At 40.5% G+C, this 27155-nt stretch overlaps 1 protein-coding gene across 1 annotated transcript in view; it reads left to right on the top strand.

The window, feature by feature from the left end:
* The window catches only part of VWA3B (von Willebrand factor A domain containing 3B), a 239170-nt gene that overhangs the window by 118230 nt on the left and 93785 nt on the right, over positions 1-27155 (top strand). The window contains exons 21-23 of the mRNA XM_077482767.1: positions 7958-8008; positions 9670-9859; positions 25576-25696. Of these exons, the coding sequence (XP_077338893.1) occupies positions 7958-8008; positions 9670-9859; positions 25576-25696 (362 nt within the window). The remainder of the gene's footprint in view (positions 1-7957; positions 8009-9669; positions 9860-25575; positions 25697-27155) is intronic.

Raw genomic sequence — 27155 nt, 5'->3', positions numbered from 1 at the left:
TGAACAGAACACAGTATCTCAGTTGCGTATAGAGGGTATGGGTAGTAAAGCTCAGGTACTTTTGGAACTGCTGACACTTGAAATGTCTCTCTCTAGATGATCCAGGGAATAGCCATTCACAACTGGATATTTCAACTACCGAATAAATCCCTGTTTGTGGATTTAGTAGCCGACAGGTGATTTAAGCTTAGCAAAGTCTCTGCCACAGTCTGGGTTGTAAAACTTTAAATGAGAACAGACTCTGCCACAGACTTGATTGTATAACTTTAAATTAGCACAGAAACTCAGGTATAACTGAAGGATATAACTAGGAACTTTCTTACAGTACCAGTATCTTGCAGCCGGTCCGGTGATACCGTTAGAATGCGGATTTACTTGGTGTCCTTTCAGCTTAGTTTCCAGGCTCTTACCGAGCATCCAGCCGCATGCGTGGCCCTCTTCTGAAGAGTCCTCCCCTGGTTGCGTTTTGAGTTGCTGGGCCTCTTTAAACCCAAGACGGCATCGGACCACCTCAAAATCCTCCTTCCAGTCACTGTGTCTAGTCAGTCCCGAGACTTGGAAACAGATGGATCCGCACCCCAGGCCATGTGGCTTTGGAACTTTAAGATAGTTCCAGACATCATCTGCATACCACTTCTCACGATTTTCCTCAATTATGTCCATTATCTCCCTGGGCACATACGGAAACTCTAGTCCATACTCTGTTGCCACCCGTTTGTTCAAAAGTATCTGAGACCTTGCGAGTCTCGGCAGATTTCAGGCAGTTCCATCCCCTGGGGGTATGCATGAATGTAAGGATTTATGCACCAAAGCAACAGCGTCCCTTTTAAGCGTTGGAAAGTTCACGGGTTTTGGCAATGTCATATTAGCAGTGGCTGGGGTTTCCGCCCGTGGCTTTTCGCTCCCTGAAGTAAGGGCTAGCCAGCCTGAAATGTCAGCACAGGTAGCGGCCACATCATCCCCACAGGCCCATAGCAGTTCTTGGGACATTGTGTCAAATAACTCGTCAACATCCCCAATGTCAGAAGAAGAGGTGTCTAAATCTGAGTCCCGTACTTCTTCTGCTAACACATAACTTTTTACAGTCCCTCTCCCCACAGTTTCCCCAGGTTTCTCACCGGTGGATTGTGTTGGCTTTTCCAGAGTAATCGCCTTCTTCTGATGAAATTCAACCAGACTGGGGGGTAGTCCTTTTCTGCGGTCACAGGAAGTCTTTGCACGCTCCACATTCTCCAGAGCAGGCATAGTAGTAGCAATAGTGGTAGACAAAGCCGTGTCCATGACTTCGGGGGTAGATTCTCTAATCCGGGAAGAAATGTCTTTTCCCAGGGCATCGGCAACAGTGGATGATGTCGAAACTGTAGACTTCACAGCCTGAGCGTAAACGATAGACTCCTCGGTGGCTGCGCCCCTGGCCCAGTCCATATGGTAGGCCGAAGCAACTCTGTAGGTTGCCCCACCTTGAAGAAGTAGTCTCCACATCTCCGACTCCGGACAAATGGCCGGGGACTTGGGATCAGTCCTTCACATCCTCCACAAAGCATGCCGAGGGCCTTGATGTCCCCGGTGGTGTAGAGGACAAACTGCCCCTGCAGTAGCAGGCCGATCCCCGTGTTGGTCAATACGGTACTAGGCATGTGCACACTCGGGGGACCCCTCACCGATGGCATCCTGGGTCCTGGAACAGATGATGTGCCCGGAACACGGAACATCTTTTCTTCTGAAAACTTTTCCTCTCCACACAGTAAAACACAACTGGCTTCACTCTCCTCCTATGACACACTCATGCGGTGCCTCGTGTAGGAAGAGGAAACAGGCGCAGACTCCTCCCACTGGCAAATTTGCGGGCTTTTTCCAGGGCTCCTCCCACGCTTACGCGCCAACAGTGAATGTCTTTTCGCCTTTCTCAAAATGGCGCAGTCCAAAAAACGTCCACCCTCTATTCCATAAACTTACATGTACAGTTCTTTCCTGTTGCGAGAGGTAATGGCAAATCCCGGACTGCGAGCCCACATGTGTAGCACTGACCCCCGAAGGAGCAGCTGGTTTTGTTGGGCTTATCGTTTACCTTCTCCACTTCGTTCTTGTCTAGGGGTTCCCGAGGTTGATGGCCCAATAAACTGCAGAGACCGACACTTGAATCCCTTTTAGGAATTTTTATTTGCATAAAACGTTGAACAGAACAGTCTCTCAGTTGGGAATAGAGGGTATGGGTAATAAAGCTCAGGTACTTTTGGAACTGCTGACACTTGAAATGTCTCTCTTTAGATGATCCAGGGAATAGCCATTCGCAACTGGATATTTCAACTACCGAATAAATCCCTGTTTGTGGAAACATAGGTGTAACTGAAGGATGTAATTAGGAACTTTCTTACACTACCAGTATCTTCCAGCCGATCTGGCGATACTGTAAGAATGCGGATTTACTTGGTGTCCTTTCAGCTCAGCTTCCAGGCTCTTACCGAGCAGCCAGCCTTGTGCATGGCCCTCTTCTGAAGAGTCCTCCCCTGGTTGCGTTTTGAGTTGCTGGGCCTCTCTAAACCCAAGACAGCATCGAACCACCTCGAAATCCTCCTTCCAGTCACTGTGTCTCGGACTAGCCAGTCCCGAGACTCGTAAACGGATGGATCCACACCCCAGGCCATGAGGGCCTCTGGGGGCTGGTCAGGAGGACCAGGACCATGGAGTCAGACCGTACTTCTGGACCGGAACTCAGAACCACGTAACCTCAGCACCTTAAGTACCCTCTCCTGGAATACACAGCGAGACAACACACCCACTGATTGGCTCTGAGAGAGATTGGTACCCAATGCGTCCAACCAGACTGCGTTCCAATGCTTGTCAAAGGTGATACCTACACCCATGACCAGGCAGAACATAGTACAGTCCAGCCCAACTGATGCTAAGACCACAATTTACAGAAATTAACCCTAAGACCCAACTATGGTCTTAGGAAAAACTAAATTTACAAAACCTAGCGCATGCTCTTCAGGAGCCTGGCGCTACATATACAACCAGCCTGTCTGTTTTTTTCTGAACGATTAATGCTGCCGGCTATATTTATAACTCTATGTGCACCCTAGTGACTCCTGTGGCTCAAGTGCAATCAGCTTATTTACTTGGTCCCTCTGATAGCAGCATGCCGTTATGTCAAGAGGCCCTTTGCAGCAAAGACATGCATTTTTGAGCAAGGAGACAAGTCCAGCCTTATGCTTGAATTTCTAGCTAAAAAACATTCACTTTCAAGCAAAAAAAGCCCCTGGACTGGATTATTTTCACTTGAATTTTTAAGATATACATAGAGCTTTTAGCTCCTACACTATAACAATTGGATGCTGCTTCACCTGGTTTGGGTAGGTTGCCAAGATCAATATTCTAGGCACTGTTTATTTTGATTCCTAAACCTGACAGGGACCCACAACTTGGGTCTTTTGGAACGATATCACTTTTGACAATGCATATTAAAATCCTAGATAAGGCCTTTACTATACATCTGGCTTTAGTGATCACTTCCATCATACACAGTGACCAGAATAACTTCATGCTGGGCATGAGCACAGCTATGTAAAAACCTAGGATGTATGAAAATATTCATTGTCCACATGATAATTGGGGACAGAGTTGTAATTTCTCTACATGCTTACAAAGCATTTCATTTGGTTGAGTGATCTTGCATTAGGGCCTCCCTACATAGGTTTGGTTTTGACCAGGTTTTTCTTCAGGTCTTCTTAAAGGGTAGCAACTAATGCCTGGATTTCTGAGAGCTTTCCCCTGTCCTGAAGCACCTACCAGGGATGCCTGCTTTCTCCCCTATTGCTTGTCATAGTGCAATTTGTCTTTATGGTGATGACATGGTTTTATATTGGGAATATGCAGTTTCCTTCTTGAAAGCCACAGTAGATACCTGTGATGGACCCCCCGTACTCAAGATGAGTCTGTATCGCTCCTTTGTCCGGTACCACACAATCCAAGACCCTTTAGCTTTCCCATTCACTAGTCATAGCTCAGTGTAGGGTAAACATCAGAAGGTGTTTATTAGAACAAGAATACATACATACAGTTAAATAGGAGGTTCCCCCCTCCTGCTCATATTACTCTAACAATACACCTGTAACCAGAAACATAAATTACCGTGAGCTACTTAACAAATCCCTTAAAGCAGCTGATGTGACTCCCTAACTACAATACACATTATCATACATATCAACACAGAATTCCTTCATACAATTGCAGGGTTAATTAGCACAAACAACAATGGGTGAAAGACTCTTAGAAGCTGTGACAAGTCATACTAGACTAATTTACATTATAGCAGACAACAGACAGACAGGTGGCTGAAGTTGACATCAGCATCACCTCACAGTATTTGTCTCAGCATTATGAATCAGCCGCTATTTCTAATATGGCATATACAGGGTTCCCAAAGTCTGTGTGTCTTGGGGGGACATGGACCTGAATCCAAAGTAACACCACCTCAGGGGCCTCCAGGCATACAGCTCACAAAGAGCACCATTCCCCCAAATGCCAGGACCCATAATCGCAATGCAAGAGGCTAGCATTCAGTCCTCTCCAAAAGTCTCTGTCCCGGGTAGGTCTGTCACAATACCTTTGCCGAATCCAAATACCACTAGTGAAGTTGATGATGTAACACATAGGGCGGAGCGCTGAGCCTTGGTAGAGAGAGGATGATCCGGCGGCAGCCCTGCTATGCTGACGAGATTATGAGCTGTCAATCAGACTCAGCTAATGCGGTGCAAGTGTCTGTGCCCCTTACATTACACTTCACTGAAGATTGTGTTGTATTGTTTTAATGTGAGTAGGATTTTAATAAATATTTGGGTTTTTTAAGAAACACAGAGAGCAATAGTCTTTCTTGTTTTTCTCTTTTTGGGCTGTAATTCTGAACATTTCCTTGCGCAGGATGTTTTGAAAAGGGAGAGTGTAAATCCTCCATTATAGCCTGTCCCAGGTGTTTAAATAGATCCTGCCTGTTAGGCCTCTGATAATCTTAAGGTCCATCAAAAAGGTGAAAGTTTGTCCACTGAGGATCCTGGTGATGGAGAATACAAATTTTCTGGATGGATTTACCATTGATCACATGAAAGATTGATTTAATAGGCTTTATTTTAATTTACCATCAGGTTTTCACAATTTTCAAGTTGCGCAGATTTGTTCATTTTATTTGTCATCACAGCAAATTACTTTGTATACCAATATGAAAATTTAATTAACAGATTTTGTTTATCAGCATGACTTTTTAAAATTTTCAAGAAACACCAATTTTATGGTTTTGTATTCTTCGTTCGCTAATTTTTCCCACTGGTGATTACTTGGCACATGGCTTCAGTACATGTGAATAATTCTGGTACAAATGAATGGTTTATATAGCGAGATACAGTTATTTTATGTTATTTCTACAACGTTTATTAGGACTTTGGGTACTGCAACTTTTTAGTACTTTTTACGTGGTAGTGAGTAGGAGATCTATATATATCATTATATAACCTATATAGATGATTAGTGGATCAGAAATTTTATGAAACTTGACTTCAAGATTTGACTGACTTGGGAGAAAAGGACTGGGGAAACTGTCCCAAGGCCCTAGTAAGGTGTCTTTATGTGCAGGGAAGCATCAAATTGAAACCCAAGTCAACTGCCATGAGCCTCCTTTTTTCATTTGATTTGGTCTCTCCCTGCCCTGTATAATTTCTGGGTACAGATCCACAAATTGGGATGGGATGCCCTATTCCACTTAACCCTAGGGTATATATCCTTGGGGTTTTACAGGATATGGCGCTTTTCCCTATGGTGGTTGGCAGCAGTTGATGTTGGTTCATTTGTTGGGGTTTTTGGTTCATCTCTAACAAAATTGTTTGAGTTTCATTATAGCTGCATGTGTGGGCCTGTACTGTATGTTCAGCTACACTAATGTAGTGATTAGACTTGTGCACAACGGAAAATTTCTGTTAGTTTCGGTTCGTTGTCATTCGTAAAATACATAATTTCGTTCTGTTATATTCGTTATGTTACGTTAATACGTTTTCGGATAATTCGTTATTATTCGTAGAGTGTCGAATTAATTCGTTCGTATTAGTTGAAATTCGCTATTTATGTATGTATAGACATTCGTGATAATGATTCGTAGTTTGGAAAGTCGTTTGTTTATTTAATCTTTTAACACACACAATGACAACGTCTCTTCTCCTCGGCTCAAATACAATACAACACCCTTCTAACTCAGTTCTCAGGAATGCACTTTGCCAGTAATCCATCCTCTGGCACAAAATTAATTAGCTGATTGGACTATAAGATTTACTTTGAGCTGACCTTTTGTTTAATTAGATCTTTAAAGAATTACCGAACCATGTTGAATTCATTTGAATTAATTCGTTATATTTCTTTCATATTCGTTGTTATTCGTTATTTTTTTATTCGGACATTCGGATGCATCCGAATGTCCGAAAGATGCAAAATTCGGGCGAATTTTGATTCGTTACGAAACGAATTGCACAAGCCTAGTAGTGATTACATTCCTATCTTGTGGTTGATAATTTGCTGTCCTCCATACACTTGCCTGTATAATAACCAGTATTTTGTATTGTGTAACACCCATGGCAGATCATCCAGAAGTGCTCATTTATTTTTTTACAAAAAACTGGAACTGGAGAGAGTGCTGAAACTGTAGAGAGTCTAGAGAAGGACAACAAAATTAATAAGGGGACTGGAGGACCTCAGTTACGAGGAACGACTACAAGCATTAAACCAATTCTCCCTAGAGAAGAGACACTTGAGAGGAGATATGGTAGTGATATATAAATACCTCAATGGTGATCCCAGCATAGGAAGAAAACTATTCAGTCTCAGAGAGTGCAAAAAGACAAGGGGCCACTCAATGGAGTTAGAGGAGAAGCAGTTTAACCTTAAGCTGCGCAGGGGTTTTTTCGCTGTCAGGGAGATAGGTATTTGGAACTCCCTTCCACAAACGGTGGTGTCAGCAGGAAGTATTGATGGTTTAAGAAAAAACTCTTGGATGCGCATCTTAGGAAACACAGTATACAGAGACATGGGAAATGATTTTCAACATGAACACAGGTTGAACTGGATGGTCTTTATTCAACTTTACCAACTATGTAACTATGCTGATTAAAAGTCAGTCTAGTCAGGTTTCATCTTGCATTATTGATAACATTTATGCCTCGTGCGCACTAGGCTTAAAAACGCTGCTTTGGCATTTTCTTACAGCCTGTAAAAGTACTTCAATGTAAGTCTATGTGTCCATACACACATAATCATTTACAGGTGTATTCGAAGAGGAGCGTTTAGAGGCTGAAAGAAAAAAAAACACCAAAGGCATGCTCAGGAGAAGACCTGAAGAGCAGAAAAACTGCTGAAATTGCTGAACATGCCTAAACGTATCCAAATGTGCCTAAAATCTAGACATGTTTAGGCATATTTGAGTGTTAATGGATTCCAATTGCCAGAATAAATTAATAGAATCGATTAATGCTCAAATGTTTGATGCGCCTAAACATGCCTAAATGCATGTGCAGCTTTAGAAGCGTTTTTTAAGCAGCTTTTTCTCCTGCCAGGAGTTCTGGCTTTCAGAGAGGCTAAACAGATGCTTTGTGTGCATGAGACCCTATGGATCTGGTTGTGGTGGTGGTGGTTTGAGAACAGATTTTTTTTTAACAGTGGGATTACACTTTATAGGCAGAATTTATGTGTTTTTTTTTACAGTTTTTGTCATATTAATATATATATATATAATATATTATATATTATTACTAATTTAGATTCTATGAAAGACATTTCAACTTTATGTTCCCAAGCTTTTATAAATTTGAACAGCTGAACTGAGCTGACATCTGTGTTTAGTTAAGTCTTTGCCTAATCTGTTTAATTTTAATATGCCAATCAATTTCGATTTGCTCAAACCATCTTTTGTATCTGTTACCAGACGCTTAAATTTAGTTGTGTGGAGAGCTTTATCGCAGGAAGAGAGAGATAAGTAAGTATTCACTTTATTTTATGGGTTTGTTTGGCTGAAGCAAAGTAAACACATAGATTTATTTTTAAAAATGAAAAAAAAAATTAGAAGTGTTGCCCTTGGTTATTAGTCATGTATTGGCTGACATTTTATTTTGCTGCATGATCAAAGCGGAACTAAACTCCAGAAAATACTCACCATGGCTAGTCATAGTCTTCTAATGTCTCATCAAGACAGGAAAGGTAAGAAAGGACATTTACTGCAGGTTACCTAATTACAGAGCTTAGAGTATTTAGAGTATTTAGTAAGTGTGAAGTAATTTAAAAAAATCTTGTAGATTTTTTTTCTTCATTTATCTGGAAGGCCATCTGCAGCTGTTCCCATCATGTTACTTATGGGCAAAAATAACAGCTATTGGACAATCCAGTGTGATGTGATGACAGCTGTTCTTTTGAAGGTCAGATATTAGATTTGGCTCAGGAGGGTCAGTAAAGTCTACTAACATTGATGTGCAAGTTTATTAATTAGTATAATAAAACATATAAACTTATTTCAATTAGTCCCTATTATAATGTCAAAACACACATTGGCATATACTGTTTTTTTTCTAATCAGAAGCTAATTAAATTGGTTGTAAAGTCAGAAGGTTTTTTTTATCTTAATACATTCTATGCATTAAGATAAAAAAAAAAACCTTCTGTGTGCAGCAGCCCCTCTCAGACCCCCTATCACTTACCCAAGCCCCCTCTCCATCCAGCGATGTCCACAAGTGTCTCGGCCTTCCAAGACTCTCCCTCCTGATTGGCTGAGACACAGCAGTGGCCCCATTGGCTCCCACTGCTATCAATCAAAGTCAGTCCGCAAATGAGGAGAGAGGGGGCGGGACCAGGCCACAGCTCCATGTCTAAATGGACACACGGAGATGAAGGGACCAGGAGAGCTGTAGAGGGACCCGAGAAGAGGAGGACCTGAGCTGCTCTGTGCAAATCCACTGCAACAGAGCAGTTAAGTATAACATGTTGGTTATTTTTATTGAAAACAACGAGACTGTACAATCACTTTAAAGTGGATTTAAACCCTCACATATACCCAATGAAGTGAACAGCCTCAAATTAAACAGCGATAAAACAAATCTCCCTACATACGTTTTACATGTATATCTGCTGTCTTCAGCTTTATATACTGTTTAGAATATGCACATTGTGTTGGATTACACTGGGAGACAGCTGATTGGAGGAAAGGCACACACTTCCCTCTACATAGGTGGAGACTTTCAGAGCTGTCCTGTGAGTAGAGCAGCTTTCTGCTAATCTATTTATAGCACCCACCCTGACACAAATTTCAGGCTGGTTTTATCACATGTGTCGGAGAACTTGTCAGAAGTTATCATGCTGATAACAGAAGAACGGAGCGGGAAAAAGCCACGGGACTTAGTGCTTTGAAGAGAGATAAGAAAACACTGCAGATATGTGCCCAGCTCAAATTCAATGAATCGGATTTACATCCACTTTAAGAAACGTGAAATTTTGAACTGTGATGAAAGAACAAAGTAAAAGCAAGAATAGTCATTTCAGTCATGTAGAACTGATAATATAAATTATTTTAATGAAGTATAGTGAATGTTGTACCTTCATTTCTACAAATATAAAAAATGTGAAATACTAATTTAATCTTTCTGCTAGATTTGATAGTGATGTACCAGTATCATACTTGGAAAATAATGAGGCTCTGCTACAAGCACTAGATAGGCTTGGGTGGCCTGTTTCTGCTGAAGATGTTATGCTGCTAGAAGATGAAATTTTAGCTGGAAAAACTTATCTTCAGCAAGCCACAGATCTACAAGAGGCTAGCAAAAATATTTCAAAGGCACAGGTAAGATAACAAGTCTACAAAAAATAGTGTTAGAAAAACATGGCAAACATCAAATTAATTACAATAGGGCAGTGATGGCGAACCTTGGCACCCCAGATGTTTTGGAACTACATTTCCCATGATGCTCTGGCACCTTGCATTGTAGTGGAGCATCATGGGAAATGTAGTTCCAAAACATCTGGGGTGCCAAGGTTCGCCATCACTGCAATAGGGGCTCATGCACACTGCAGCTCAAAGAAGCTGCTCCTACAGGCGTTTGAGTTTTTGTTGAGCTCTCGTTTTTCTTTGCCTGGAAACTCCTCTCCATGTTAGCCAATATGTCCATGCACAATATTGGTGTTTTCAGGAATTTTCAGGCATATGAGCTTTCAGGCAAAAAAATCCCACCAGACTTTTTGAGTCTTTTTGAGAAGAGCTTTCAAGCAGAAAAGATGCATCAGCGTGCAAAAGGACTTTTTTCATATACAGTACAGTGGTTAAGAAACTACTGTCTATTCATTGGAAGCCCTGGGAGGTACAGGAAGTTCCCAGTAGTCCTTCTGTGGAAATGCTGTGGAAATCTCGATGGGAATGCTGTGGTCAACTTTTGTACTTTGGCCATTTTTTTCTGGCCTATTTTGTGGCCAAATGTTGTTTCTTACTTTGGCCACAAGAAATGGTCACAGGAAGAAACAACTTTTGGCCACAAAAACTGGCCAAAGTAACAGCAATTGCTGTGGCCAATTATTGTGGCCAGAGTAATAAACTACATTTGTAGAATAAAAAAAAAAAAAAAAAAAAAAAAAATTATATATATATATATATATATATATATATATATATATATATATATATATATATATAATAAAAAATATATATATACACACACTGCATATATACAGTAACGTATATACAGCGGGTAAAATTTCTAGGTAAATATATATAAAGTTACTATTGACCTGAAACTTTCACCACATGTCAGTAACAACCCATGCAATTCATACATACAAAAGAAACCAAAACAAATAAGTTTAGAAATTGAGTTATGTGTTATAAAATAGAATGACCCAGAAAAAAAGTATTGAACACGCGAAGAAAGGGAGGTGCAAAAAAGGCATGGAAAGCCAAGATACCAGCTGAAATCAATCAGTAAGATTTCTGACAGAGGAGTGAAAAGAATTATCAGAAGAGTTGTCCAAGAGCCAAGGACAACTTGTGGAGAGCTTCGCAAAGACCTGGAATTATCAGGTACAGTTGTTGCAAAAACAATAAGTAATGCACTCAACCACCATTGCCTGTATGCACATTCAACACGCAAGACTCAATTGCTGAAAAAAAAAGCCTGTTGAAGCTTATTTAAAGTTTGCTGCACAACATTTAGACAAGCCTGTGAAATACTGGGAGAATAGAGTCTGGTCAGATGAGACCAAAATTGAACTTTTCGGATGCTATAATACACAGCATTTTTGGAGGTCAAATGGCACTGCACATCACCCGAAAAACACCATACCAACAGTGAAGTTTGGAGGTGTGAACATCATGGTGTGCGACTGTTTTTTAGCATACGATACCTGCAAACTTCATGTGATTGAAGGAAGAATGAATGGAAAAATGTACCGTTAAAAATGTACATATTAAAAATCTGCTGCCATCTACCAGGATGATAAAGATGAAATGAGGGTGGACATTTCAGCAAGACAATGATCCCAAAAACAAAGCCGAGGAAACTCTCATTTTATTTCAAAGAAAGAAATAAAGCTGCTAGCATGGCCCAGCCAATCACAAGAGGCCCACGGAACCTTCAAGACTGTTTGTGTGGAAGAATTGTGCAAAATCACACCTGAGCAATGCATGCGACTAGTTTCTCTATACAGGAGGCGTCTTCAAGCGGTCATTACCAACAAAGGACTTTGTATGAAGTATTAAATATAAGTGTGTTCAATACTTTTTTCCCTGTGTCTTTTTTTATTTTATCACACATAACTTAATATATATACTGTGTGTGTGTGTGTATGTGTGTGTGTGTGTATATATATATATATATATATATATATATATATATATATATATATATATATATATATTTAAAACTTAAAAAAAAATACAGAAATATGTTTCAAAATTAAAGGATGTGTCCAGTAGCGACAACGGATTGGCCTGTGTTACAGCTGCAGTCTCATAAACATCAGCCTCCCCAATATAAGCAGTAGCACTATTTCATTTATTATTAAAGTAAGGGGATCCATGATGATTGCAGTAAAAGAAAAAAAAAATGCTCTCTTTTTCTCAAAAATGTACTTTTGTCCGTTTACACCTGCCTACGTCCAATTCGATCTGGTATGCTAAAAACAAACAGGATTCATTCTCATCTGTGTAGGCAGAGTGGGTCAGAGAGTAATCTCTGCTGTCCCTTTATACCCGGGCCTCCCCTGTGAGCAGATCCCCTGCTGATCGGTACACAGTCCACCCCGTATAAAAGGTGCCTACTTAAAAAAAAAAATCAACTCGTAAAATGTATCCAGCACCATAGCACTTAACCTAACAGTTAAATTTAACCTTTGTGAATGGTGTCACTGGCACAAACCAAGAAATATAAATGTGTAAATTTAGGATCTGCTGCAGTTATAGATTCCCCACTATATAGTGTGGGATAGGGAAAAGTGTATTTATGAAGGATAACTGCGCCATCCCTAAACCTATACCTTGTGTCTAAACAATTCTATCATACAATTCATGTGAATATACAAAATTAAGTGAATACATAAAAAATATATAAGAAAATATATAAAGAATAAAAAATATATATTATAAAAAATACTTGTGAAAAATTATCAGTGGAAAAAAATATTTCAAAAAATATATATACAAAGTCCCAGTGCTGCTTCTTTAAGTATATACAATATCCCTTGTGCTCAAAAACATCATGCTTTTATGCACCACCAATTCGTGGTTCACCACCACCTTCCAAAGTTTGCATCACCAGAAAGCAATAATAAAACAGCCTCAATATTATGCCAGGATATGTTAAGGGAGAGAACAGAATTGGGACTTTAAATTAAGCACACATCATTAAAAGAGTAAGTCAAGTGACTATAATATTTATTTTATAAAGTCCATGATATGTTATACAAACATTTTGGGCATCAACCTCTAAAATGCTCTGGGCATACAGCCTCCACACAATAACTCATGGACTAATATTACACGGTAAATTACACATTCACATAAAACACAAAAAGCCGTAAATGCATGTATAAACATATCCTACTGTGGTTGAACCCAAAATGGCCAGGATAACCATGGTAAGTTAGTAATAGATTAAAAAAAATCGATTAACAATGCCTAAGTAATACATTATAAAACGGAGAGGATCATATAAATCTTGATATTCCATGGTTGAGATAAAGGATAATGGCTAACGGCTCTACGCGTTTCGCGGTATTCCAACCACTCATCAGGAGCATGCAACATGGAATAATTCTGCAAATTATATATAAAAAATGATGAATTGAATTATTAGATAAAAATTGACAAGGTAATTTGATTATTATAATTAATTTCAAGGCTGGGCGTCCAACTCACGTCTGCATCAGCGGGCCAGTAAAACAGCATCTGGGTCCGCAAAAAGAGCCGCAGTGCATAGCCACCAGGCACCGAGGCTGCCCGCGGGAAAGGTAACCACCAACATAGGCACTTCCAGGGTGGGTAGATGCAATGCCTGTGAAATAGATGCAAATATCTATGTGAGGAATCTATGTGTAACAGACGAGATAAGGATCTGTCTTTATGTAAAATATGTGTGTATAGGAAATTAGTAAGGTGACGTGACAAAGGGGCAAGAAGAGGGGGAGCAAAATAGTAAATAAAATAAAATAAAAAAATAAAATAATTAAATAAATATAAAAATAGAAATGAAATAAAGTAAAATTAGATAGAATTAAAATTTAAAAAAGGAAAAAACATGAGTGAACTAACAACTTAGCTAAGGACAGTGATCACAATAACATGAAAAGAAAAGAAAAAGGGTGTAAACGAGAAAAAAACTAAACTAAATGATTGGTGAGTGAGCTAAATATCGTAAGAGTGAATGATCGTACAGGGAGGAAGAGGGAGATGTGTGTAGCCCAACCTGTGAAGCGCCCACAATGGAGAACCATCCTGGTCCCAAACACCGGCGCCACGCTGGCGAATACACCACTGGAGAGTAGGACTGCCTTCACCTGGGCGGCTCAGCCGTCAGGCGATTAGCGCCGATCCATCTCCCAGTCTGATTGCGGAAGAATGACAATCCGACGGCACCAGAGCGCCACGTGGACACCTAGTGCCCGGCACATATAACATGACGTCGGTGAAAAGGGACCAAGTGTCCGCCCCCTCCACATGACCAGAAGGCGGGGAGAGGGGAGGAAACCCGCATAGCACACCGCGCGCGTGGAGGCCAGCAGTGACAGTCAGATCAGCGAAACCTGAACCGCTGTCAAGGGCCCACGGATGCAGTACAAGCGGGACGCATTAACCAATGTATCATTGAATGAGTAATAAATATAGGGCCATTTATCACAACAGCCTATACATGCTAGCAAGAGTATTATACAGACTACTGATGTATGCTTCCATCCCGGGTATTTAATAATAAAAAAGAAAAAGTTTGGAGGCAGGCATTCCTTCAGTGCCAGCCTCATTTAAAGTCCCGAAAACTTTTTCTTTTTTATTATGCCAGGATATGTTTTCCTTCCATAGGGTATAACATATTTTTTCCATCAATTATCACAATGTTCCATCCATGCTTTAACAATCTCAAAATCTCATGGAAAATAAATAGCCATCATTGCGCAACATTCTAAGCTTTATTTTGTATCTTAAAAAATTGATAGAAGAATGCACTCACATGTTATTGTGCCTATAAGACAGGCACAAGTCTATCCAGTGATCCTATTAAAGTATTTTGCTCGCTGTCCCGACTCTAAGAACCGGCGTGCAGTGCAAGCCTCGGTTTGGTGCGGGTCAGTGGCAGGAAGTGACGTTGAGGCTATTTACCGGCTCTGCGCATTTCGCATCATTTGGGAGTCATAATTTCTTTGAAATATTTTTTATGGATTCACTTAATTTTGTATATTCACATAAATTGTATGATAGAATTGTTTTGACACAAGGTATATCTTTATCCTGAAAGTTAACATTTACTTTCAAAGAATGTAGCCTCACTTTTGCTGAGAATTTTTTTTTTTTTTTTTACCCTGTTCTGTTATATATATTGCAAGGATTAAAAACAAATGTTATTGCATAGTCCTACCTTCTGCCTCTTGTTGCAACTTCCTATTGCTAGTGCTGAGCAGGATTGGGTCTTCCTGCTGCATTCACATAATCGGTCCCAGTGTTGTAATTGAAGAAAAGCTGCTGAGAACAGTGAGCCAGTTGGAGGATAAGTTACATTTCTGGGTTGTTCTGAACTGGATAATTGTTGTCATGTATACCATAGTATTATGTACACATGTCTAGTACTGTAAAGCAGTGGTTCTCAACCCTATCCTCGAGTACTCCCCAACAGGCCGTGTTTGCAGGTTTTCCTTTATCTTGTACAGGTGCTTTAAATCAGAGTCAATGGCTTGGTATTTTGAGCGGCTAATACATCTTAGAAAAATTCCCAAAACATGGCCTGTTAGGGGTACTTGAGGACAGGGTTGAGAACCACTGCTGTAAAGCAAGCCATAGCTATTAGTAGGGATGGGCCAAACACCCCCTGGTTCGGTTCACACTACAACACCACAAACAGGCAAAAAGTTCTAGCGAACACTCTGTTAAAGTCTATGGGACACGAACATGAAAAAACAAAAGTGCTAATTTTAAAGGCTTATATGCAAGTTATTGCCATAAAAAGTGTATGGGGACCCGGGTACTTCCCTAGGGGACCTGTATCAATGCAAAAGAGTTTTTAAAACAATTATTTTTTTCAGGAGCAATGATATTAATAATGCTTAAAGTGAAACAATAAAAATGAAATATTCCTTGAAATAATCGTGCCTGAGGGTCCCCTTAGTCTGCCTGTAAAGTGGCGCATCTGTGCGATGTGTAGAACAGTACCGCAGCAATAATGACATTTCTAAGGCCCCTTTTACACTTGTGCGTCCTGAGACTTGGGACTGCAAAGTCGCATGACAAGTCTTACCCCATGATTTCCAATGAATGCTATTCATATCTGTGTGACTTCAAAATAGTCCCTGCTCTACTTTGGTCCGACATTGATGTGTTTTGAGGTCCAAGATTACACAGGTATTGCTTAAAGTGGCATCAAACACACAGCAAAAAAAAATGCAGTAAAATCACTGCAAAATTGCAACTTTCAGGTTACACAAGTGTGAAAGGGGCCTAAAGGAAAAAATGTAATCTAAACTGGCTTACGGCTGTAATGTATTGCTGGCTCCCGGCGACTGCTGTCTCTTGGCTTTGACAGCTGTTATATAGGCAAGGTTGGGGCCACCCAGTGATGTAACTGGATGACCCGCATTACATCAGAAGGGGAAGGGTCAACTGATTACATCACTGGGGGCCCCACCCTTGCCTACAGTATAACAGCTGTCAAAGCCAAGAGACAGCAGTTGCTGGGAGCCCACCCATCGAGGCGGAGCTTTTTTCTTTTTTATGGTCCATTGGGCGGCGTAATGGAAACAAGCCAAAGAAAAAGCAAGCCAAAAGGTCGGTAATGAGCAGTTGCAGGTTGGGATCAGACAGGAGCGTAGTCAAGGACAAGCCAAGGGTTGATAACGAGCAGTAGCAAATATGGCTTCTAGATTGTAAGCTCTAACATGCAGGGCCCTCTGATCCCTCCTGTATTGATTTGTTTTGTAAGTGTACTGTCTATCCTCATATTGTAAAGCGTTGCGCAAACTGTTGGCGCTATATAGATCCTGAATAATAATAATAATAATGGACGGCAGCAAGGAAGACAGGAGCGAGATACAGGCTGGAGATAGCACAGTATTCTGGCAAGGAGGAAGTGCAGAGACATGGCTTATATCAGGAAGTTTGTGGGAGGAGCAAAGAGTTCAAGACTCAGCAGAAATCAAGGCACAAGATAAGAGTTGTGCAAAGGATCCGACAATTTCACTGTCCAGCATCTCAGATAGCTCAGTGAGAAGATTCATTGCCAGACACAGCTGATGTCCCAGGTTCAAGTCCAGTTCCTGAAACATGTCTCCAGACCTAAACCCTATTGAGCATCTGTGGGGCATCCTCAAACGAAAGGTGGAGGAGTGCAAGGTCTCTAATGTCCACCAGCTCCGTGATGTCATCATAGAGTACTCCAGTGGCAACCTATAAAGCTCTTATGAACTTCATGCCTAAGACAGTGTTGGAAAATAATGGTGGCCACACAAAATATTGACACTTTGGGCCCAATTTGGACATTTTCACTTGGGGGTGTACTCACTTGTGTTGCCAGCAGTTTAGACATTAATAGCTGTGTGTTGAGTTATTTTGAAGAGACAGCAAATTTACACTGTTATACAAGCTGTACACTCACTACTTTACTACTTTATGATCTTGCAGTGCATTGGGGAGTGTTCCGCAGTGGGCGCACTTGCTGCAAGCTCACCCATATGTTTGTTTGTTCTACAAACAAACGAACACCCGATGTTCAAGTCGAACTTATGTTCAACTTGGACATCGGAACCATCCCTAGCCATCAGTAGACATGTAGTTGTATGGAACAGTGCACTTGCAAACAGGTTAACTGTTTATACAGTAATTGTAAGGCCTAATGCACACTGTGCATTAAAAACACCACTTTTAGGAGTGCTTCACATTTTATGTTCTGCCTCCAAACGCCCCTTAGCTTTTACTTGTGTTTAGAGGCAGGGGTTTTTTAGGTAGAAAAAAGTCCACTGCCAGCACATTCAGGAGTAGCAGTGTTTTGGCAGAATAAAAAGCATTTCATTGGCCAGAATAAATTATTTTTCTGGCAAATTAAAGTGATGGTAAAGTCTTATTTTTTTTCTATAAATATAACAAACATGTTATACTTACCTGCTCTGTTGCAGTGCATTTGCACAGAGCAACACGGATCCTCCTCTTCTCGGGTTCCTCTTCTGTGATCCTGACCCTCCCTTCTGTTCAGTGCCCCCACAGCAAGTGACCCGAGCAGAGTCACAGCTCCATGTGTCCATTCAGACATGGAGCCCCAACCTGGCCCCGCAGCCTCTCTCCCCCAATTGGCTAGCTGAATTTGACAGCAGCGGGAGCCAATGGCACTGCTGCTTTGTCTCAGCTAATCAGGAAGGAGAATCTCAGATGGCTGAGACACTTGCAAACATTGCTGGACAGAGAGGGACCTCAGGTAAATTTTGGGGGCTGAGGGAGGCTGCTGCACACAGAAGGTTTTTTATCTTACTACATAGAATGCATTAAGATAAAAAAAACCTTCTGCCTTTACAACCCCTTTAATTAAATTAACGTCCAAGCACTTGACATGCCTAAATACTTTTACAACGCTTTAGGTGCTTTTTTGATGCTGCATTTCTCCTGCTAGGGGAAAGCCATTCAGGAGGTCTGAGCAAATGCCCAGTGTGCATGAGGCCTAAAAGAGAGAAGATAGAGAGAAAGAAAATACTCCCAACCCCAGCTTCTTTAGCTCTAACAATAACGACTAGCTGAATTTGGCCAAGTGCTGTTTCCTCTGATTGGCTAAGGCAGCCTGCTAATATGTAGAAACATGGAAATTGTCATGTGCTGCTGACATAATTGGCCAGATCAGATCGCGGTTATTACTTTTTCATTCACTGAATCAGATTCAAAGTGGCTCACCAATTTTTGGAGAACTATATAAATACTTTTTGCATTCTATTTTTATTATAATATTTTTTTTAAATATCATTGGGAGTTGTAAAAATATTTTTGCACTGTTACCTCTTTTAGAAATTGTTACATATTTTACCTTTAAGATGCTTCCAAAGCTTCTGAGAGGGAAAAAAATGTGTGCTTCCAGTGTATTACATTAATAATTCTTTCTATTGTTTCTTACAAAGTACAGATGACAGTAACTTCAGTCATTCCTACAGGTATATTTCAAGGTCATTCCTCATTGTCACCATATATGATAAATGACTACCCTTCAAATTCAGTGTTCTTGGTGGCTCTAAATAACTGCTGCATTGTTTGTATTGATGAATGTACTTTGTTTGGTGAAGTCTACCTTGAAAATATCACAGAAAATAAAGAACATTGGGTTTAAGGTCATTAAAAGAAAATACAAATGTACAGTAACACTTTGTACTGAAATACTATTTACCAGTAAACTTAAAATAATTCAGAGTTAGTGGAAGACTAAATTCGCTCCAACTGTACATCCAGAAATTACTATTAAAAATGAATTATATACACAGGTTTAACATATATGTGGCCATTTAAACTGACTAAATGAAAACCTCCTAGAGTTAATTGGTTTTCTACAGTAATTTGCCATAAAGGTTTGTAGGAAAAGTAATTGAACCCATAGACTAATGACTTAAACGAAAGCTAATTGGAGAAATTAGCTTGCACACCTGGAGTCCATTTAATTAAATTAATTTGAGGTTTGGTTTAGAGCTTATTTGATTGATAAAAGACACTAAAACAATTTAAGATTGCTGTTTATAAAAAACATCTGCTGACGTGAACCATGCTTCTCAAAAATAAGCTCTCTGAAGACATATGACTAAGAGTAGATGATCTGCATAAGTCTGGAAAGGCATACAACGTACTCTCAAGTGTATAGACATCCATCAGTGGACAGTTGGACAAATTGTTCATAAATGGAGACCATTTAGTACTGTGACTGCTCTTCTAAGAAGTGGGCGCCCAGCCAAGGTGACTCTCAAGCAGTGGCAGCTGGTGCTAAACTTTTTTTTTGGGGGGGTGGCAAACAACCCCCCCCCCCAGGTCTGCACTCACCCAGGTCCCAGGTCGCGGCACCGCAGCTTCCTTGGCTTTTCCTCCTGGCCAACCCGATATGTCTTCTGTCCTGATTGGCCAGGAGAAGAAGCCGGAAGACAATAGCAAATATTGATTTGCTAGTGTCACAGGTGGGTGGGTTCCAACCTTTTTCAAGCCATTTAGAGCCTAAGGCTCCAATCGTGACAAAAATGTATAGAAATTTATGAGTCTGGCACCCCGCATGCATCCCTACATGCAAACTGGGGGGGTGCCCCTGCGCCCCTTATGAACTGGTCACTCCTGCTACCAAGTCACAATACAGAACCCTCAATGAGGTAGTGAATAACCCAAGAGTATCAGCTAAAATGATAAAGTATAGTGAAGGGAACATCATAATTGGGCTTGCTTTGCTGACCATTTGCCATCATCGAGGGAGAAATTCATTCCTGAGGAGAAATTAATTTATCAAACTATCCTACAGGATAATGTCAGGGTGGCTATCCACCAGCTGAAGCTTAGAAGGAGTTGGGTAAACAGAACACTGACCCTAAGCATCAAAGTAAATACACCACAGACTGACTTTGGAAAAAAGAAAATGTGACTTTTGGAGTGGCCCAGTCAGAACCCAAACCTTAAAGGGGTTGTAAACCCTAGTTTTTTTTTTTAAATAAACATGTCATACTTACCTCCACTGTGCAGTTAGTTTTGCACAGAGTGGTCCCAAACCTCCCCTTCTGGGGTCCCCGATGGCTCCTCCCGACATCGAGTGTCCACATTAGAGAAGAGCTCTCCTTGGTGGACACCCATGCAGGAGCGCTCCCGAGTCCCGCAGCTGTATCCATGCACACAGAATGCAGGACTCAGCCCGCCCCCCCCCCATCGCCACATCATTGGATTTGATTGACTGCAACGGCAGCCAATGGCTGTGCTGCTATCAATCTATCCAATCAGGACATGAGACACCAGCTACAGATGGTGTGCTCGTTCTCGACCAGAGAAAGATCCGTGTCAGGAAAGTAAAACGGTGGGGGCTGCAGCACTACAGAAGGTTTTTCATCTTAATGCATAAAGGTGAAAAACCATGAGGGTTTACAACCCCTTTAATCCCATAGAGATGCTGTGGAATGACCTCAAGAGAGGCGTTCACACCAGACATCCTACAAATGTGTCTGATCAGAAATTGTCTTGTGAAGAAGAATGGTCAAAAAGTCCTCTTGAACATTGTGCAGGTCTGATCTAGAGTCACCGAAAGTGCTTGCTTGAAGTCATTGCTGCTAAAGGAGGTTTGACCAGCTATTCACTCCAAGGGTGCACTTTTTCCTCCAGCACTGTGAATGTTTAATGGGTGTTCAGTTGTGTTCAATAAAGACACAAGAAATTTGAGTTTTTTTGTGTGTTATCAGTTTTAGCACCTTGTGTATGTTTATTGCTGTGACTTAAATGAGGATCAGATGAAATTTTTGGGAAAATTAGTGCAGAAAACCAGTTCATTCCAAGGGGTTCACATGCTTTTTCTTGCCACTATATATTGATTGGTGTAAGATGTAGATGTCAACTATGGTAAATGTAACCTATGTATGTAATTGGTGTAAAATGGAATCACGCTACTACCATTGATGTTGTGCTTTATTGTTATGGTTAAATTAACTGTGGCCCATTAGGTCTAAAATGACAAAGCTATAGAAAGAAAAAGCGCATATGTTGCTCGCACCAATCAATTTCTAATGTTTACAGATGCTTCATGACATGTAGACTAAATGTAGAAAAGTCAGGTTTTTTTTCCCTGGAATAATTAGATTTTAAATGTTTTCTTGTTCATCTTAGGAAAGTAAAGTATGATTTTTTTTTTTTTTAATGATGCAGAGGGGTTTCTTCAACTCAATAATGATTTTTTTCAGCAATAATGCACATGTCATAGCTAAGATTCTAGTTTTTCTGCCATAAATACCCGATCAATATAAGCCAATTATGGGCATGTGTACAGAACACAGTTTTGTTAAGTTTGGCATGGTTATATTTGAGTTTTCAGAAATCATCGCTGACAGATGGCACGCAAACCAATTATGCCAAATTGACTTCCCCACTGAACCCAAGCTAAAACGGATGGCGCTTACACACAAAAAAAATACTTTGGCAGAGCAAGCGCAGCGTACAGAAATAACTGCCGCCCTCCGCTAGCCTTAAGGTTGTCACCTTCTGTTTTTTTGGAAATCTAGATTGATGGTTGGAGATGTTGTGATGTGGTTAAACCAGTGTGTTTTAGTCATAATGAGCATGCTAAAACAGAGCCATGTTTCCATTTACATTATTGCAACTAAATGTGTTCTATCTAGAATTAGAAGTCATAAATACTCATTTCATTCTGTAATTTGTCCCTTTATAAAAACACTATAATATGTTATTGATATAAAGCATTATTTTGGGGTCTGCTGAAAAAATTTCTATACAAGTGAAAAAAAACAGCAAAAAAATAAATTAAAGCACAGGAAAGAAGTGGAAGAAGGAATTTATAAATGTGTTAGGGTTTACTAAGGATTAAAGCGGTAGTAAACTGCAATTTCTTTTTTTTTTAAGCCCTGCAAGACAATTGCATAATATGCTAGTATGCATCCTTTACTAGCACAATATGAAATATTTACCTTAGAATGAAGCCTTCCAGCAGCACGCTGTCGCTGATGACAGGGCTTTCATTTTCACCTGCTCTGCCTTCTGGGTTCGCATCCTCCGGCTGTCTGATTGGCCATGCCGTGATCATGTCACTCCCGTGCATGCACGTGGGACTCACGGAGCTCTAAAGAGATGGCACTGGCATGCTGTCCCTTCAGAGCGCATGTCCTGGTGACATCTTCAGCCGCATGCAGTGTGAATGCAGGTTTAGGAGATATTCACTGTACTTACAGGTAAGCCTTATTATAGGACTGAAATTATGTTTAACCAGTTGAGCTCCAGAGACATTTTTACTTTTCAGCTATAGGCCTATTAATTTTGCAATAATTTTATTACAACTTATGATAAACGCATATATATGTGCATATATATATTTGAGGGAGGCAAAACAATTAAAATTAAAAATACACTTTCTCCTGTTATACTAATCATTATTATTACTATCATTATTATACAGGATTTATTTATAGCACCAACAGTTTGCACAGTGCTTTACAATGTGCTAATGGTATCTTTCAAATAACAAGTCTTACTGTAAATAACAAATGCTTTTTTTATGATGTAATGGTTCCCTTCTTTTTGATACCAAAATATTGTTTCTAGTACAAAGTATAGCAAAGTTATGTACAAATAAAATAAAGGCTTTTTTTGTTTTGTGTATATTTTTTAATGTTAAGCTGCAATAAACTAATAAAAACAATTAAGGAAAACAAAAATATTTTATATGAGCAGTTAACATTTTTTGACAAAAAAGTCTAAGCTGATTCAAAATTCACATAATAAGTGATGTGCAAGCCTCAGAATGTAAACAAAAACATGTACTATACCTTTCCTAATGATTTATGTCTCACATGCTGCCGCTCCCAGACACTGCAGCTCATAGTTAGAGAGTTTTACAGTAGAGGCAGTGTTCTCAATCCAAAAGGTAGTGGGCAGGACTGTTACTTATAGGAATGTGAATCAGTAGTGACATTTCTGATAGCAATGCTGCCTGCAACAGTTTTTCATCCTACTATTGTGCATACAGGCACAGCCTACATAAGGGTGCGAAAGCTATCCTGAATTCAGGAGCAGTGGGTCATTGTTGCCAAACCACCATAGTATGCTGCATTAGATGGACTTCACTGGCAGCCTTAACAGGTATTTCTGGGACTTTGCAAGGCTTTCCCATAACACACAAATTGAACCTAGCCTAGGAGATAACTGTAAGACCCCTTTCACACTGGGGTGCTTTGCAGGTGCTACAGCGCTAAAAATAACGCCTGGAAAGCGCCCTGAAACATCCGCTGCTGTGTCTCCAATGTGAAAGCCCTGAGGGCTTTTACACTGGAGTAGTGAGTTGGCAGGATGGTTAAAAAAGTCCTGCTAGCTGGCAAAGTTTGCGGTGGTTTTTAACTCTTTCTCGGCCGCTAGCGGGGGGTAGAACTGCCCCGCTACCGGCCGAATAGCGCTGCAAATTCCAACGGTAAAGCGCAGCTAAAAATAGCGGCGCTTTACCGCCAACTCACCTCCTGCCCCAATGTGAAAGGGGTCTTAGAGCAGATGCACTAAAAATTTGGTGCTGCAGCACTTTTTTTTTAATGGGAAGCCATAAATTAAATGAAACAAATGCTAAATAAGGAATAGGAAAGGAAATAGGAATTTTCCAATAGGAAAGACTTTTAAAAACAAATCTAAACTTTTTCTACTTTTAGTTTTTTCAGCTTTTTTTCTTTTTTTAATGCTTAAAGTGTTACTAAACCCAGGAGCCTGCATTCACTATATCTGGTCTCCCACAGTACACAGAATATGGAAATGCAATTATTTTAGTAACTATAAACTGCTAAATACCTTTTCTCATCAGCCGTATATAGCAGTCTTGTGACTTCGACTGAGTGCCTGGTTAAAGCTTGTAGGAGGGATTTCATTCTCCTCTGACTGCCTATGAGGCTGCAGGACCCCTGACCCTCTGTCTGGATAGTGCTGATTGGCCCTGTGCTAATCACATGCACCCTCCAAAGAAAAGAAAAAAACCTCTCTAGCAATGCACACCAAACTGAGCATGTGCTTCCATGGCTCTGTACTATCAGGAGATGGATTGGAGACAGTAAAAAAGGGGAGGATCAGAGAAGACAGGATCAAATAGCCCTTTTACACAATGAGCAGGATTAACCCCTTAGATTCCACAGTGAGTATAACAAGCATGCTTTACTGCATATACACACTGATTGTACTGTTGTGGGTTTTGTAAAATTTTAACAATAATTTCTGTCAAGCTAACAGCTCAGTATTTAGATTACAGATTACAGTACATACAAAGTGTGTTTCCCTGTGTAATCAGTGGTGCTCTGCTGTCACTTTGACAGCTATGCTCTGTTGTTAGGAGCTCACAGAGGTCTTGATATAGAGTGAGCAGCCTTCACACTTCCTTTGTAGCGTGCATCTTGGTCCTGCACAGTGTAGGAGAGGCTCAAGCTCCCCCTGAACTCAAGAGGTTGCCTCGGCATGTTTAGTCTAGTGTGGTGACTCACTAAGTTGTGAAAAAAGGATGAGGATAATACACTTATGCCCCATACACACAATCGGAAATTCTGCCAGCAAAAGTCTGATGTGAGCTTTTGGTTGGAAATTCCGGCCCTGCGTATGCTCCATCGGACTTCTGGCGGAATTTCTACCAGCAAAAGATTGAGAGCAGGTTCTCTATTTTTCCAACGGAAAAAGTTCTGATTGGAAATTCTGATCGTCTGTAGCAATTCCGACGTGCAAAATTCCTACGCATGCTCGGAAACAATTCGATGCATGCTCGGAAGCATTGAACTTAATTTTCTCGGCTCGTCATAGTGTTGTACGTCACCGCATTCTTGACGGTTGAAAGTTCCGAGAACTATTGTGTGACCATGTGTATGCAAGCCAAGCTTGAGCGGAATTCCATCGGAAAAACCATCCAAGATTTTTCAGACGGGAATTCCGCTCGGGTGTACGGGGCATTAGAGGATTCACCTTTTAAAAACAGGTCTGCATTGGCAACTCCCGTATTTCTACTATACAAAGTCTAATGTTAGAGTTCTTTCCTTTAAAATTAAGGTGTAGTGTGTGGAGTTTTTAATGGGACTTGCACTAAATGGCTTTGATTATTATAGAGATGCATCTATTCATGTTAAAATGTGCTTCTGTTATCTCTGCAGTCCAATAATGAAGAGCTTGAAAAGAAAAAATCTGAGAAAAAAACAAAAAGGCAGAGAATAGATGCACTGAGAAGTCAAAAAGTCATTGCGAGGTCTGAGGTTGATGGCTTTTACTATCCAGGTACTATATACAACAGCAGTCTACCTACCTCAAAAACTCAACATTAAACTTTTCATAAACAAGATGCAAAATGTGCAGTATATTCTTCTTAGTTAAATGAATTACATTTGAAGCAGAGCTACCACTAGTACAACATTTGTTAAATAACCAGCTTGGTGGTGGTAGGCATTACAACTTCCAAATCTCTTCTAGTCAAAGAGGAGATGTAAGCATTGGGGTGGGTGTTTATTTGCGAAAAAAACTCAACCCCTCCCTTATTGCAACTTTTAACACCTTGGGTTAAAGGTGGAGAGCAATCGCTTTCTTTCTTTGTACAAGAACATTTACCCCCCAGTCAAAGGGGAGATGGTGTTAGGGGGGTTTTGTTATATTTTTAATCCTTGCTGAACCTATGCACACAGTTTCTCCTCTGATTCTGCAAATACTCTATTTAAAAGACCAGTCCTGTCAGGATCAAGCTGGTGCTTTGCACATGGGCTTTTTAATCTCTTTCTTTCTACAAGTACGTGCCACGGATGTTTTTATAATATATTCTGAAAGGAATGCAAAAGCAAGAAAAAAAAAACTAGCGTTTAACACGTATATGTCATAGTAAGTGAAGATTGCACCAATATGCAGCATTGTATGTTTTTACTGTTGCTGACCTACAATTGCCATACACAGCAACTCTCATTGTAGACCACACGATCACATGATCCCTGAATGGGGGACAGTTGGATGAATCATAGGATTCTCTCCCCAGTTCAGAGATCCTGTTACATGCAGTGTAACAATGAAAAAAAACTTTTATCAGTGGAGGAGGAGGGAGGAGTGGGTGGCTCCTCATCGGGAGCTTTTTCACTACAGTTCTGCCCGAAGACCCAAAACTATAAACTATCACAGAGCTGAAAGTGTCAGGAAGAGGACCAGCATTCATGCACAGAAGATTTCTGCAAGATCCAGCTGCTTGCACGTCATGGGACATTAACCACTACAGGTAAGTAATGCCGTGTATACACGGCCGGACTTTTCTTCAGCAAAGGTCCGACGTAACAAATCCATTGGAAAATTCAATCGTGTGTGGGCTTCATCGGACCTTTGGTGTCGAAAAATCAGACGGACTTTAGATTTAGAACATGTTTCAAATCTTTCTGACGTACTTGAGTGTGGTCGAAAAATCAGTTTGTCTGTATGCTAGTCAGAAAACCGACGCTGGGGCAGCTATTGGCTACTGGCTATGAACTTCCTTATTCTAGCCTGGTCATACGTCATCATGTTCAAATCCGTCAGACTTTGGTGTGATTGTGTGTGTCCCTTCGCTCGGAAAGTCTGTCGGAAGTCCACCGAAAGTCCGTCAGGAAGACCGTCGGGCCTAGTCTGCCGGAAAGTCCGGTCGTGTGTACACGGCATAAGAGACTTTTTTTTTTCAAAATATAAACTTCAGCTTTAAGTCCCCAGGAAGGGTTCAGCCCTCATAACT

The sequence above is a fragment of the Lithobates pipiens genome, unplaced genomic scaffold, assembly GCF_037356315.1.
Source record: "Lithobates pipiens isolate NorthernLeopardFrog02 unplaced genomic scaffold, aLitPip1_a1.2 Scaffold_16, whole genome shotgun sequence".
NCBI lineage: Eukaryota > Metazoa > Chordata > Amphibia > Anura > Ranidae > Lithobates > Lithobates pipiens.
The sequence above is the reverse complement of the archived record's forward strand: the minus strand, read 5'-3'. Positions and strand labels throughout refer to the sequence as shown.